The sequence below is a fragment of the Coregonus clupeaformis genome, chromosome 8 (genome assembly GCF_020615455.1).
Source record: "Coregonus clupeaformis isolate EN_2021a chromosome 8, ASM2061545v1, whole genome shotgun sequence".
Classification (NCBI taxonomy): Eukaryota; Metazoa; Chordata; class Actinopteri; order Salmoniformes; family Salmonidae; genus Coregonus; species Coregonus clupeaformis.
The window spans coordinates 29,246,441-29,260,017 of record NC_059199.1 but is presented as its reverse complement, the minus strand read 5'-3'; the positions used below and the strand labels follow the sequence as shown (position 1 = coordinate 29,260,017).

General features: G+C 41.8%; 1 protein-coding gene across 1 annotated transcript in view; it reads right to left on the bottom strand.

Moving 5' to 3' along the window:
• LOC121571382 (sodium/hydrogen exchanger 3) overlaps positions 1–13,577 on the bottom strand; it is a 64,129-nt gene that overhangs the window by 27,311 nt on the left and 23,241 nt on the right. Inside the window, exons 4-5 of the mRNA XM_041882797.2 lie at positions 9,335–9,413; positions 8,495–8,672 (exon numbers count right to left, since the gene is read on the bottom strand). Coding sequence (XP_041738731.1) covers positions 8,495–8,672; positions 9,335–9,413 — 257 coding nt within the window. The remainder of the gene's footprint in view (positions 1–8,494; positions 8,673–9,334; positions 9,414–13,577) is intronic.

Below are 13,577 nucleotides of genomic sequence, written 5' to 3'. Positions count from 1 at the left end.
TATCTCGAGGGACAATCAAGGCGGAACAACATTGTTGTGGATGGAATTGCAGAATCTCCACATGAGACCTGGACGGAGTCTGAGGACAAAGTGAGGGAAATTATCTCAGAGAAACTCAAGATGGACCACAAGAAGATTGAGGTGGAGCGTGCCCAAAGGACTGGAAAACCCACCACTGGTCCAGGTGACAGGCCCAGGCCAATAGTGGTAAAGTTCCTGAGGTTCAAGGACAAGGTAGCTGTTCTGGAAAGAGCCAAGAACTTGAGATGAACGTAGTCAGGTCCATAGATATTTGGACATTGACCAAGTTATTATTATTTTAGCTGTCTACCACTGCATATTGGAGTTGAAATTAAATAATGAGCTGAAAGAGCAGACCTTCAGCTTTAAATTGAGGGTATTTTTTAAGGGACCAAAAGTAATTGGACAATTGGCTGCTCAGCTGTTTCATGGCCAGCTGTGTGTTATTCCCTCATTAGTTAATGTACAAGTAAGCAGATAAAAGGTCTAGAGATGATTTCAAGTGTTGCATTTGCATTTGGAATCTGTTGTTGTTAACCCTCAATATGAAGTCCAAAGAGCTGTCACTGCTAGTGAAGCAAGGCATCATTAGGCTGAAAAAAAAAACCCATCAGAGAGATAACAAAAACATTAGGTGTGACCAAATCAACTATTTGGTACATTCTTAAAAAGAAAGAATGCACTAGTGAGCTCAGGAACACCAAACGGCCCGGAAGACAACGGAAAACAACTGTGGTGGATGACAGAATAATTATTTCCCAGGTGAAGAAAAACCCCTTCACAACAGTTAGCCAGATCAAGAACACCCTCCAGGAGGTAGGCGTATCTGTGTCAAAGTCAACAATTAAGAGTTTATATATATATATATATATTATTTTTACTTTTTTTGTCTATGGGTTCCAGACGTCAGGCATTCATTGACTGCAAAGGATTTGCAACCAAGTATTACAACTCAGAATTAAATTTATGATTATGTTAATTTGTCCAATTACTTTAAATTAAAGATGAAAGTCTACACTTAAAGCACATCTTGATTGTTTCCTTTCAAATCCATTGTGGTGGCGTGCAGAGCCAAAATGATGCAAATTTTGTCACTGTCCAAATACTTATGGACCTGACTGTACATCTTCCTCAACGAGGACTATCCTGAAGCTGTGTGCCAGAAGAGGAAATAACTTATCCCAGCCATGAAAGCTGCCAGAGCGAGTGGGGACATTGTCATAGCAGATGTAAGCAGTCTCATTGTCCAAAAGCCAGGAAGGGATGAGAGAGCCAAGCCTATGGGTTCGTAGCTTCAACCCCGCAGCTCACACACACACACTTACACACACCAACTGATTAATGGACTGCTGAATGTATATATTCTTTCTCTTGCTTTGTTTGCTCTTTTCCATATTATGTCTATATCTGATAAGCTACCCAGGAAAGGGCTGAAAATAGTCCATATGAATATACGTAGCCTTAGAAATAAGGTTCATGAAATCAATAACTTGCTAACATCAGATAACATTCATATATGTGACCTACCGGCTCGATTCGGTCTTATGTAGCTAAATTTGAAATGGTGATTTTTACATTCGATAAAAGTAGAGACTCAGAGCTAGAAAATTGTATATCATACACTACAGTTGAGGAACAATGGGAAAGTAATTCTGCTTTAAAAGTTGATAAACTTGAAACCTCATTTTTGAGAAAATGGCCCTTGAATGTTTTGGTACACCTACTGGAGAGCACTTCTTTGTCTACACCCATTCAGCATCGTTCATTCACACCCTCTTAAGCTTTAGCCCAACCAAGCTCTTTAAGGATTCACGTGTGAGGCCATGTACTAAACAACCAAAGATTTCAAGACTAAAGGCTTGTTTATACTACGGATGTGTTCGTAAATTCAATCTGGAGTGCCAGAGTGCGCTCTGGGCATTCGTAAACTCTGAGCGTTGTGAAGAAGTGAAGTAGTGACACGCGACATACACCTAGTTTCCTGAAGTGAGTCACATATTAGCTATTTCTGAGACTCACTTAGATAATTCATTTAATGATATAGCAGTAGCAATACAAGGATATAACATCTATTGAAGAGACAATAATGCTTATGAAGGATGTGTTGCTGTATGTATTCAGAGCCATATCCCTGTAATGCTTAGAGAAGATCTTATGTCAAGTGTTATTGAAGTGTTGTGGTTGCAGGTTCACCTGGCATATCTAAAGCCTTTTCTTTTGGGATGTTGCTATATGCTACCAAGTGCTAACAGTCGGTATCTAAATAATATGTGTGAAATGCTTGATAGTGTATGTGATGTAAACATAGAGGTCTACTTTCTTTGGGACCTGAAAATTGACTGGTTTTCATAAAGCTGTCCCCTCAAGATGAAGCTTCTCACTGTAACCAATGTCTGTAATCTGGTTCAGGTTATTAACCTACCAGGGTGTTTACAAACACTACAGGAACAAAATAATCCACATGTATTGATCACATTTTTACTAATACTGTAGAACTTTATTCTAAAGCTGTATCCGTACCCATTGGAGGCAGTGATCACAATATAGTGTATAAATCCATGAAAGCCAAAGTTCCAAAAGCTGGGCCTAAAATAATGTATAAGAGATCATACAAAATATCTAGCTGTGACTCTTATGTAGATGATGTGATTTAATAAGGTGCATCCAGACGCTGTACTTGATACATTTACGAAATTGCTTCTTCCAATTATTGATAAACATGCACCTGTTAAGAAACTGACTGTTAGAACTGTTAAGGCTCCATGGAATTGAAAAACTGTATGGTTGAAAAAGATGGGGCAAAATGAGTGGCTTTAAGTCTGGCTGCACATCTGACTGGCTGACTTACTGCAAATTGAGAAATTATGTGACTAAACTCAACAAAAAGAAGAATAAAATGTATTATGAAGCCAAGCTCAATGATATAAATAATCATGGGAAAAAAACAGAGTAATTTAAATAAAATGATGGGCAGAAAGACAAATTCAACTCCATCTTGCCAATTATTTTAATGATTACTTCATTGGCAAAGTGGGCAAACTTAGGAAGGAAATGCCAACAACGAACAGTGAGCCATCGTACTCATGCATAAAAATATACAAATAATGAAAGAAAAGCATTGTAAGTTTTAATTTTGTAAAGTTAGTGTGGGAGAGGTGGTAAAATTATTGTTATCGATCAATAATGACAAACCTCATAGCATTGATAATTTAGTTGGAAAGCTACTGAGGATGGTAGCTGACTCTATTGCCACTCCTATCTGTCCAATCTTTCATCTGAGCCTAGAGGAAAGTCTTTGTCCTCAGGCCTGGTGGGAAGCCAAAGTCATTCCGCTACCCAAGAGTGGTAAAGTGGCCTTTGGTTCTACTGGTTCTAACAGCAGACTTATCAGCTTGCTGCCAGCTCTTAGCAAACTGTTGGAAAAAATGGTGTTTGACCAAATACAATGCTATTTCTCTGTAAACAAATTAACAACAGACTTTCAGCATGCTTATAGAGCAGGGCACTCAACATGTACTGCATTGTCACAAATGACGGATGATTGGTTGAAAGAAATTGAAAATAAGAAGATTGTGGGAGCTGTACTGTTAGATTTCAGTGCAGCCTTTGATATTATTGACCATAACTTGTTGTTGAGAACTTATGTATTATGGCTTTTCAACATCTGCCATATCCAGGATTAGGAGCTAACTATCTAATAGAACTCATAGGGTTTTCTTTAATGGAAGCTTCTATAATGTCAAACATTAGAGATGCTTCAGGGCAGCTCTCTAGGCCCTCTACTATTTTCACCAATGACCTGCCACTGGCATTAAACAAAGCATGTGTGTCCATGTATGCTGAGGATTCAACCATATACGCATCAGCAACCACAGCTAATGAAGTCACTGAAACCCCTAACAAAGAGTTGCAGTCTGTTTTGGAATGGGTGGCCAGTAATAAACTGGTCCTGAACATCTCTAAAACTAAGAGCATTGTATTTGGTACAAATCATTCCCTAAATTCTAGACCTCAGCTGAATCTGGTAATGAATGGTGTGGCTGTTGAAGTTGAGGAGACTAAATTACTTGGTGTTACCTTAGATTGTAAACTGTCTTGGTCAAAACATATAGATTCAATGGTTGTAAAGATGGGGAGAGGTCTAGTTAAGCTGCAGCTGGCCCAGAACAGAGCGGCATGTCTTGCTCTTCATTGTAATCAGAGGGCTAATATTAATACTATGTAGTTGAGGAAAGACTGACTGCGTCACTTCTTGTCTTTATAAGAAACAATTTGTTGGAAATTCCAAATTGTTTGCATAGTCAACTTACACACAGCACTGACACACACACGTACCCCACCAGACATGCCACCAGGGTTCTTTTCACAATCCCCAGGTCCAGAACAAATTCAAGGAAACGTACAGTATTATACAGAGCCATGACAGCATGGAACTCCCTTCCATCTTATTTAGCATAAGTGAACAGCAAACCTGGTTTCAAAAATCAAATAAAGCAGAACCTCATGGCACAACGCCTCTCCCCAATGTGACCTACTTGTTGTGTGTATGTACTGTATGTGTAACTGATAGATGCACACACACACAACATGTTAATATTTTTTAAATGTAATAAATTGTTGTCTTTTTTTTGTCTGCTGTGTCTTTTTCATTATGTGTCGGACCCCAGTACAGAAGGGGAAAAAAGTATTTAGTCAGCCACCAATTGTGCAAGTTCTCCCACTTAAAAAGATGAGAGAGGCCTGTAATTTTCATCATAGGTATACGTCAACTATGACAGACAAAATGAGAATTTTTTTTCCAGAAAATCACATTGTAGGATTTTTCATGAATTTATTTGCAAATTATGGTGGAAAATAAGTATTTGGTCAATAACAAAAGTTTCTCAATACTTTGTTATATACCCTTTGTTGGCAATGACAGTGGTCAAACGTTTTCTGTAAGTCTTCACAAGGTTTTCACACACTGTTGCTGGTATTTTGGCCCATTCCTCCATGCAGATCTCCTCTAGAGCAGTGATGTTTTGGGGCTGTCGCTGGGCAACACAGACTTTCAACTCCCTCCAAAGATTTTCTATGGGGTTGAGATCTGGAGACTGGCTAGGCCACTCCAGGACCTTGAAATGCTTCTTACGAAGCCACTCCTTCGTTGCCCGGGCGGTGTGTTTGGGATCATTGTCATGCTGAAAGACCCAGCCACGTTTCATCTTCAATGCCCTTGCTGATGGAAGGAGGTTTTCACTCAAAATCTCACGATACATGGCCCCATTCATTCTTTCCTTTACACGGATCAGTCGTCCTGGTCCCTTTGCAGAAAAACAGCCCCAAAGCATGATGTTTCCACCCCCATGCTTCACAGTAGGTATGGTGTTCTTTGGATGCAACTCAGCATTCTTTGTCCTCCAAACACGACGAGTTGAGTTTTTACCAAAAAGTTATATTTTGGTTTCATCTGACCATATGACATTCTCCCAATCCTCTTCTGGATCATCCAAATGCACTCTAGCAAACTTCATACGGGCCTGGACATGTACTGGTTTAAGCAGGGGAACACGTCTGGCACTGCAGGATTTGAGTCCCTGGCGGCGTAGTGTGTTACTGATGGTAGGCTTTGTTACTTTGGTCCCAGCTCTCTGCAGGTCATTCACTAGGTCCCCCCGTGTGGTTCTGGGATTTTTGCTCACCATTCTTGTGATCATTTTGACCCCACGGGGTGAGATCTTGCGTGGAGCTCCAGATCGAGGGAGATTATCAGTGGTCTTGTATGTCTTCCATTTCCTAATAATTGCTCCCACAGTTGATTTCTTCAAACCAAGCTGCTTACCTATTGCAGATTCAGTCTTCCCAGCCTGGTGCAGGTCTACAATTTTGTTTCTGGTGTCCTTTGACAGCTCTTTGGTCTTGGCCATAGTGGAGTTTGGAGTTTGACTGTTTGAGGTTGTGGACAGGTGTCTTTTATACTGATAACAAGTTCAAACAGGTGCCATTAATACAGGTAACGAGTGGAGGACAGAGGAGCCTCTTAAAGAAGAAGTTACAGGTCTGTGAGAGCCAGAAATCTTGCTTGTTTGTAGGTGACCAAATACTTATTTTCCACCATAATTTGCAAATAAATTCATTAAAAATCCTACAATGTGATTTTCTGGATTTTTTTCTTCTCAATTTGACTGTCATAGTTGACGTGTACCTATGATGGAAATTACAGGCCTCTCTCATCTTTTTAAGTGGGAGAACTTGCACAATTGGTGGCTGACTAAATACTTTTTTCCCCCACTGTACCAGTGAGTCACCCTCATATGTTACATTACAAAGGCGCCTCAAGGAAAGTAAAAGGCAATTTGATTTGAGTCAATAAGTACATTACATTACACTAAAAACAGGCACGTAATCTGCAATCTTTATTGTGAGAGCCATTGTGACATTAAAATTCCAATATTGGTGTTTGGTCTCCACTCATTGAGATCGGGCGGATCAATAAGCAAGGGGCACTTTCCAGTTACCAACTACGCTGATGTCCGGGCAGCAGAAGGATTTAGGTCGTTTGTGGTTATTATTCGAGCCATGCTTTTATAGTTCAGGTCGACTGGACAGTGAGGGCGGGGCTAGGGGCTGAGGCTCCTTGCCTGATTGGCTGAAACGTTCCGTGGTCTCGCTTAGAAGGAGGTGCACCCAGCCCCAGGGAGCAGAGTCCCTTTCGTCAGGGAATGTAATATTGTTCCATTATTGATGGATAAATCCTTTGTATAACCGGGAAAGGTGGGTAATTGTTCAGGGCATAATGTTCCCTACATAATGATACAAAACATGACCTGCTCTCCTTGAAATAGAGCGGTTATTCACAAAGTTTAGAATACACAATATAATTTAGCATTTCTACAGCACACAATGATCATAGCATGCATCAGTACACTTCTTGCCTCCCAGCCCGGATCCTTATGTAATGATTTCTCCCAAAAAGCAAGGTTTTTGGTGTTTACATTTACATTTACATTTTCGTCATTTAGCAGACGCTCTTATCCAGAGCGACTTACAAATTGGTGCATTCACCTTATGATAGCCAGTGGGATAACCACTTTACAATATTTGTATTTATTTTTTTGGGGGTGGGGTGGGGTAGGGGGGTAGAAGGATTACTTTTATCCTATCCCAGGTATTCCTTAAAGAGGTGGGGTTTCAAGTGTCTGCGGAAGGTGGTGAGTGACTCCGCTGTCCTGGCGTCGTGAGGGAGCTTGTTCCACCATTGGGGTGCCAGAGCAGCGAACAGTTTTGACTGGGCTGAGCGGGAACTGTGCTTCCGCAGAGGTAGGGGGGCCAGCAGGCCAGAGGTGGATGAACGCAATGCCCTCGTTTGGGTGTAGGGACTGATCAGAGCCTGAAGGTACGGAGGTGCCGTTCCCCTCACAGCTCCATAGGCAAGCACCATGGTCTTGTAGCAGATGCGAGCTTCAACTGGAAGCCAGTGGAGTGTGCGGAGGAGCGGGGTGACGTGAGAGAACTTGGGAAGGTTGAACACCAGACGGGCTGCAGCGTTCTGGATGAGTTGTAGGGGTTTAATAAAGAATGTTTTCCTGATTCTATTTGAATAGTCTGGATTCTGTCCGTTTAGAGCAGGGCAAACCATTTAGCGGGCCCCTGCTATTACTCTGCCATCCTGTCCTGGATAGAACGTGTGAAGTGGATGTTCTGCCATTTAATGGACCTCTGGAGTGTTATCTTGTAAAGGCGTCAGCATACTTCAGTCAGCTTCACTTGAACCATAAGCTCGCATACTCCCTTAAAAGACCTTCGCTTGAAAAACTAGAAAAAGTGGCAATAGTACTGTTTGTCCATTTTGAGATGCCATAACCACTTCCTCAAAATAGTCAGAATAACTCAAGAAATCTGTCATTAATTTTGACCTTTTTGCCGAGGAGATCTTAGTAGCGCAATTTTACACCTAACTAAGATGTTTGGTGCAGTATTTCTCAATGAAAAAATTTGCATGAAAACAAGTCATCTCTCGTTGAATGACAACAAAGACTTTATTGAAGAATCCCTACTGATGACCAATTACCAACGAAGGTGCATAGACTCTGGCTACCGATTTCAGCTTGCCTAAAGAAAAAAATGTGTGTGCCCGAACAGCCGAAAAACCCCTTACCAAAGTCCAAAGCGAACAAAAACGTCACAAAATGTCGTCATAATATATGCACAAACTCTTCCAAACTGTTTAGTCTGGGAAGCATGCGGACACCTTAATCCAGAGTGCATTGGGAATGGGGGAAAAGAGTTGGAATTGGCCTGGTCTTTCATCAGCCGACTTCCCTACAATAGCTCCTTTTTTTCTAAGAGTGTACTAAGTAATTGAAATACATATCCAAAAACTAAGCCAAGGTAAGTGGAAATATCATGTTAGGTTTCCAGTGGAACACCCCTTAACAGAAAGGGTATACAGTAAATTGTCTAATAAATCAACATAACAGTCAGAAAGACTTACGACAGGATAGCGGATAGGGAGAGCATCTCGGCTGTGAGGTAAGAGAGGTAGCCCAGGACGAAGATGAAGCCTGGCTCGATAATCTGGATGTTCTTGGTGCATCTGGTCAGGAGCGAGATCAGCACAGCAAAGATGACACCAATCAGGGAGCCTCCAACCGCCACCACGAAGAATGAGACTACACAGAGCAGAGGAGGGTGATAAAAAAGAGAGAGAGAAAGAGGAGGAAGAAGAGAGTCAGAAGGACATAGAGAGGGAACAAAGAAAGTAATTATTTCATGAAAACATAAAATGTTAGTTAGACCAGCGGTATGCAACCCTGTTCCTGGAGAGCCGCAGGTACTGTAGGATTTTGTCCCAACTAGGTACCCCACCTGACCAACTGAGCTAATTGATCAGTTCAGTGATTGCCTAAATTCAACATACTTGGTCTTCCAGGTCGGTTAAATCAAAAACCGCTCTCCAGGACCAGTGTTGCCTACCCCTGGGTTAAACAGACTCTATTGCTTGTTGCATTACCCTTACAGTTTGCTTCAAGTTGGCACAATAAGCTGTCACGTTTGACTATCTGACAGGGCTCCATTTGTTGGCCTGAGAATCAAACACTTATTCCATACATAGTGCAGTACTTTTGACAAGAGCCCTATGGGCCATGGTCAAAATAAGTGCACTATATAAGGAATAGGGTCAAAAGAAGTACAAAAAAAGTATGAAAATGTATGCACTCACTACTCTATGTCGCTCTGCTAAATGACTAAAATGTCAAATGTAAAAGAAGTGCACTATATAAGGAATAGGGTGCCATTTTGGACGTAGCCAAGGTGTGGCGCTCTTACGTACTTATGCCTTTGATGATCTCTACAGCGTTGATTTGTGCCCCTCCAAGCGACACAAATGCATTAAACACATTGAACAGCACCTGAGGGAACATGGAAATAAAGATGAACGGTCACTGAGGAGGTGGGGAGGTTAAGCAACCAAATCAATTGAACATTACATTATTTAATGTGTTACAATTAATTGAATCAATTGTGTAATATAATCCATTAGATAAAAATTGTATTCTTAAATCATTTGAATGTGATTGATGTTGTTATGTAGGCCTACAAACAGACAAGTAAAGCATGTGACTGACCGGTGCAGTTCAGTCAAAGTGCCTTGTCTTGTGTATTGCCTTTGTACTTTATTTGTCGGGTTTAGGTTTCCAATGATTAATGTCATTACATTTGGAACTCCACAAACTTCTTATTTAACACATTACAAAAAGTTAAGTAAATGTGTTTGGCAAAAAACTGTAGTGTACACATTAAGTCTGTGTCCCAAATGGCACCCTATTCCTTACCAAGGGGCATATTCAGACTTACCCTACGCACGTGTGTAATGAGGTTTGTGTGGGTGGCTCCCTTGCGCGCACTGAATACATTTAATTAAATCCCAGAAAACACACCCACTGGGTGGCCTACCAATTTGCTCAATGAGTTTTTCTTCAAATCGTTTTTCGGTTCATTCATCTAAAGCAATCCCTTTAAATACTGAATTTGATTGGCACAACATTAGAATGTAGCCTATGGAGAAGGCGTTCAGAATGGAGATGAATGAAAGATGCATATGCATATTTATCTCTGTTTCAGAACCCATGCTTAGATTTAAAAACACTTAAGAGTGAAATATATATATATATTTTTATTAACCTTAGGCTTACGCACACAATAAAAAAACTGTGATTTAATTAATTCAGAAAATTGCCACATTCAGTTCTTCAACCCATGATAAAGTTGGAAGATTAGTGTACATATAAATATAATATGGAGAATAGTGTCCAGTAGTATACCCTGACCTATTGCCCGCCCTGACCATGGAACTGTGTGATCCCACTGGGCACAAACTGGTTGAATCAACATTGTTTCAACGTAATTTGTCAACGTATTGTGACATGGAATCTACATATGAAACACATTTAGATTTGCAAAAAGTCATCAAGCAGTACTATTTTCATCTAATTTCAACCAGCGTTGCAAAGATTGAATTGAGGGCAATACTTCTACTTAAATACAATCCCACAGAGCACAAAAAGGTTGAATTAATGTTCAATGTAATTTGTCAACAAATTGTGATGTGGAAAATGTCTACGTGGAAATGTCTACGTGGAAAATACATTGGATTCATAAAAAGTCAGCAACTGCTGATTTGAGGGTGACTTTTCTACCACAGGAGTATGTCATCATGGTAACCAATTTTCAACATAGACAAACCTTGTATAAAATATGTTGAATTTGTACCTTTGAAACAACGTCAGATCTTCAACATTATATCCACTATCAGAAAAAAGTGTATGCCGGGCAGCACCTCCTACTGGAAAGTTGATCTATCTACAGCTATGGTTGCTAAACTTCTAATAGTTAGCCTAATTTCAGTTAATGTGTATAGAGCAGTGGATGATCTCCAAGGCTGGAAGACTGTTTCCCTTTTTCTCAGTGATACAACAAATTATCTATTACCAGTGTGTTCATATACCTACATTTAAAAATATATAATTTAAGTGTCCACTTCACAATAACATCACTTCCAGTTGACCGGGTCAGCTCTAGTAGGGCAGAAATTTGACGAACTGACTTGTTGGAAAGGTGGCATCCTATGACGGTGCCACGTTGAAAGTCACTGAGCTCTTCAGTAAGGCTTTTCTACTGCCAATGTTTGTCTATGGAGATTGCATGGCTGTGTGCTCGATTTTATACACCTGTCAGCAACGGGTGTGGCTGAAACAGCCAAATCCAAGTAATCTCCCAACATCCGTGCCTGACCTCACTAATGCTCTTGTGGCTGAATGGAAGCAAGTCCCCGCAGCAATGTTCCAACATCTAGTGGAAAGCCTTCACAGAAGAGTGGAGGCTGTTTATAGCAGCAAAGGAGGGAACAACTCCATATTAATGCCCATGATTTTGGAATGAGACATTCAACGAGCACTTTTGGTCATGTAGTGTATGTTTTTAATATGTTTTATTCACGTCTTCATCTCAATCCCCCAAAAAATCTAAGTTAAATAATAGGACTATATTGTTTAATTTGATTTAACTTCGATTTTTGGTTGAGATAGAGACGTGAATCCTACACATGATTTATTAAATTGAAGACAATCTGGATATTTAATTGTTTTTGGTTGTCAACGCAAACAAATATCAACATTTGAAGGAGTTGACTTTTTCCACATTTTGTTACGTTACAGCCTTATTCTAAGATTCATCTTTTTTTTTACTCATCCATCTACACACAATACCCCATAATGACAAAGCAAAAACAGGTTTTTAGAGTATTCAGACCCTTTACTCAGCACCTCAGCGATTAAAGCCTCAAGTCTTCTTGGGTATGACGCTACAAGCGGGCTGTCATGTGCCTTTTACTGAGGAGTGGCTTCCATCTGTAACGTAACAAAACGTGGAAAAAGTCAAGGGGTCTGAATACTTTCCGAATGCACTGTATCTGTGCGACTGGCTTAATCCTATTTTTTAATTTAAATGTTTGGTTTAAATGGAGACGTGAATCCAACATATCATTGGTTAATTTATCGACGACTTAACAGACTATTTACTGTATTGCAAAAGTGATATTGAATGTTATATGATTGTCAACACAACCAAATATCTATATTTCTGTGCCACTGACTTAGACTGGCTTCCAGTTTGTCAAAAAGATTATAATTTATAATACAATTTCAAAGCTGAAATGTCTTGAGTCAATAATTATTCAACCCCTTTGTTATGGCAAGCCTAAATAAGTTTAGGAGTAAAAATGTGCTTAACAAATCGCAAAATAAGTTGTGTGGACTCAATAATAGCGGTTAACATGATTTTTAAATAACTACCCCATCTCTGTACCTGTCACGCTCTGGCTCCGGGACTGTGTAGTTTGAGCCAGGGTGTATTCATTTGGTTGTGTTGGGTATAGGGTGTGTTCATTTGGTTGTGTTTGGGTTTGGTTGTAGTGTCTTGTCTCGTCATGTGACTCCCAATCGGAGGTAACGAGTGTCAGCTGTCGGCTCGTTATCTCTGATTGGGAGCCATATTTAAACTGTCAGTGTTCACCTTAGGGTTGTGGGTTTTTGTTCCTTATGCGGTCAGTGTAACCGTGGACTTCACGAGTCGTGTTTTGTTTGTAATTTAGATACTTTAATATAATAAAGTCATGTTCGTTTCACACGCTGCGCCTTGGTCTACTCTCCTTTACGACGATCGTGACAGAAAAACCCACCAAAAAAGGACCAAGCAGCGTGTCCAGGAGCAAGGAGACTGGACATGGGAGGAAGCGCCGGGTAAGGAGATCGAGAGGCTGGCGATGGCCCAGGTGGGCAAATCGTGGTCCTGGGAGGACATGCTCGGGGGCAAGGGACCTTGGGGGAGGATCAAGGCCCTGGCGAGAGAGGAGCAACGGCGTCAGCAGGGCCATCGTCGGAGGGACGAGAGGCAACCCCAAAAAGTTTTTTTGGGGGGGCACATGGCTTGGGCGGCTGGGCAGCAGGAGGCTGCCACAGGGAGACGTGGAGAGAAGGCTACCGGATTACGGGAGCCATTGGCGAGTAGAGGGAGGGAAGTAGTTGAGGCACGGCGTGAGAGACTGAGGTGTGTTACCAGTCCGGTCCGGCCCGTTCCTGATCCCCGGTTAAGGCCAGTGGTGTGTGTTCCCAGTACGGACCGGCCTGTTCCTACTCCACGCACCAAGCCCACGGTGTGCGTCGCCAGTCCAGCCCGGCCGGTTCCTGCTCCACGTACTAAGCCTACGGTGTACGTCGCCAGCCCAGCCCGGCCTGTTCCTGCTTCTCGCATCAAGCCTACGGTGTGCGTCGCCAGCCCAGCCCGGCCTGTTCCTGCTCCACGCACAGAACCTACGGTGTGCGTCGTCAGCCCAGCCCGGCCTGTTCCTGCTCCACGCACAGAGCCTACGGTGTGCGTCGCCAGCCCAGCCCGGCCTGTTCCTGCTCTACGCACAAAGCCTACGGGGTGCGTCGCCAGCCCAGCCCGGCCTGTTCCTGCTCTACGCACAAAACCTACGGGGTGCGTCGCCAGCCCAGCTCGGCCTGTTCCTGCTCTAC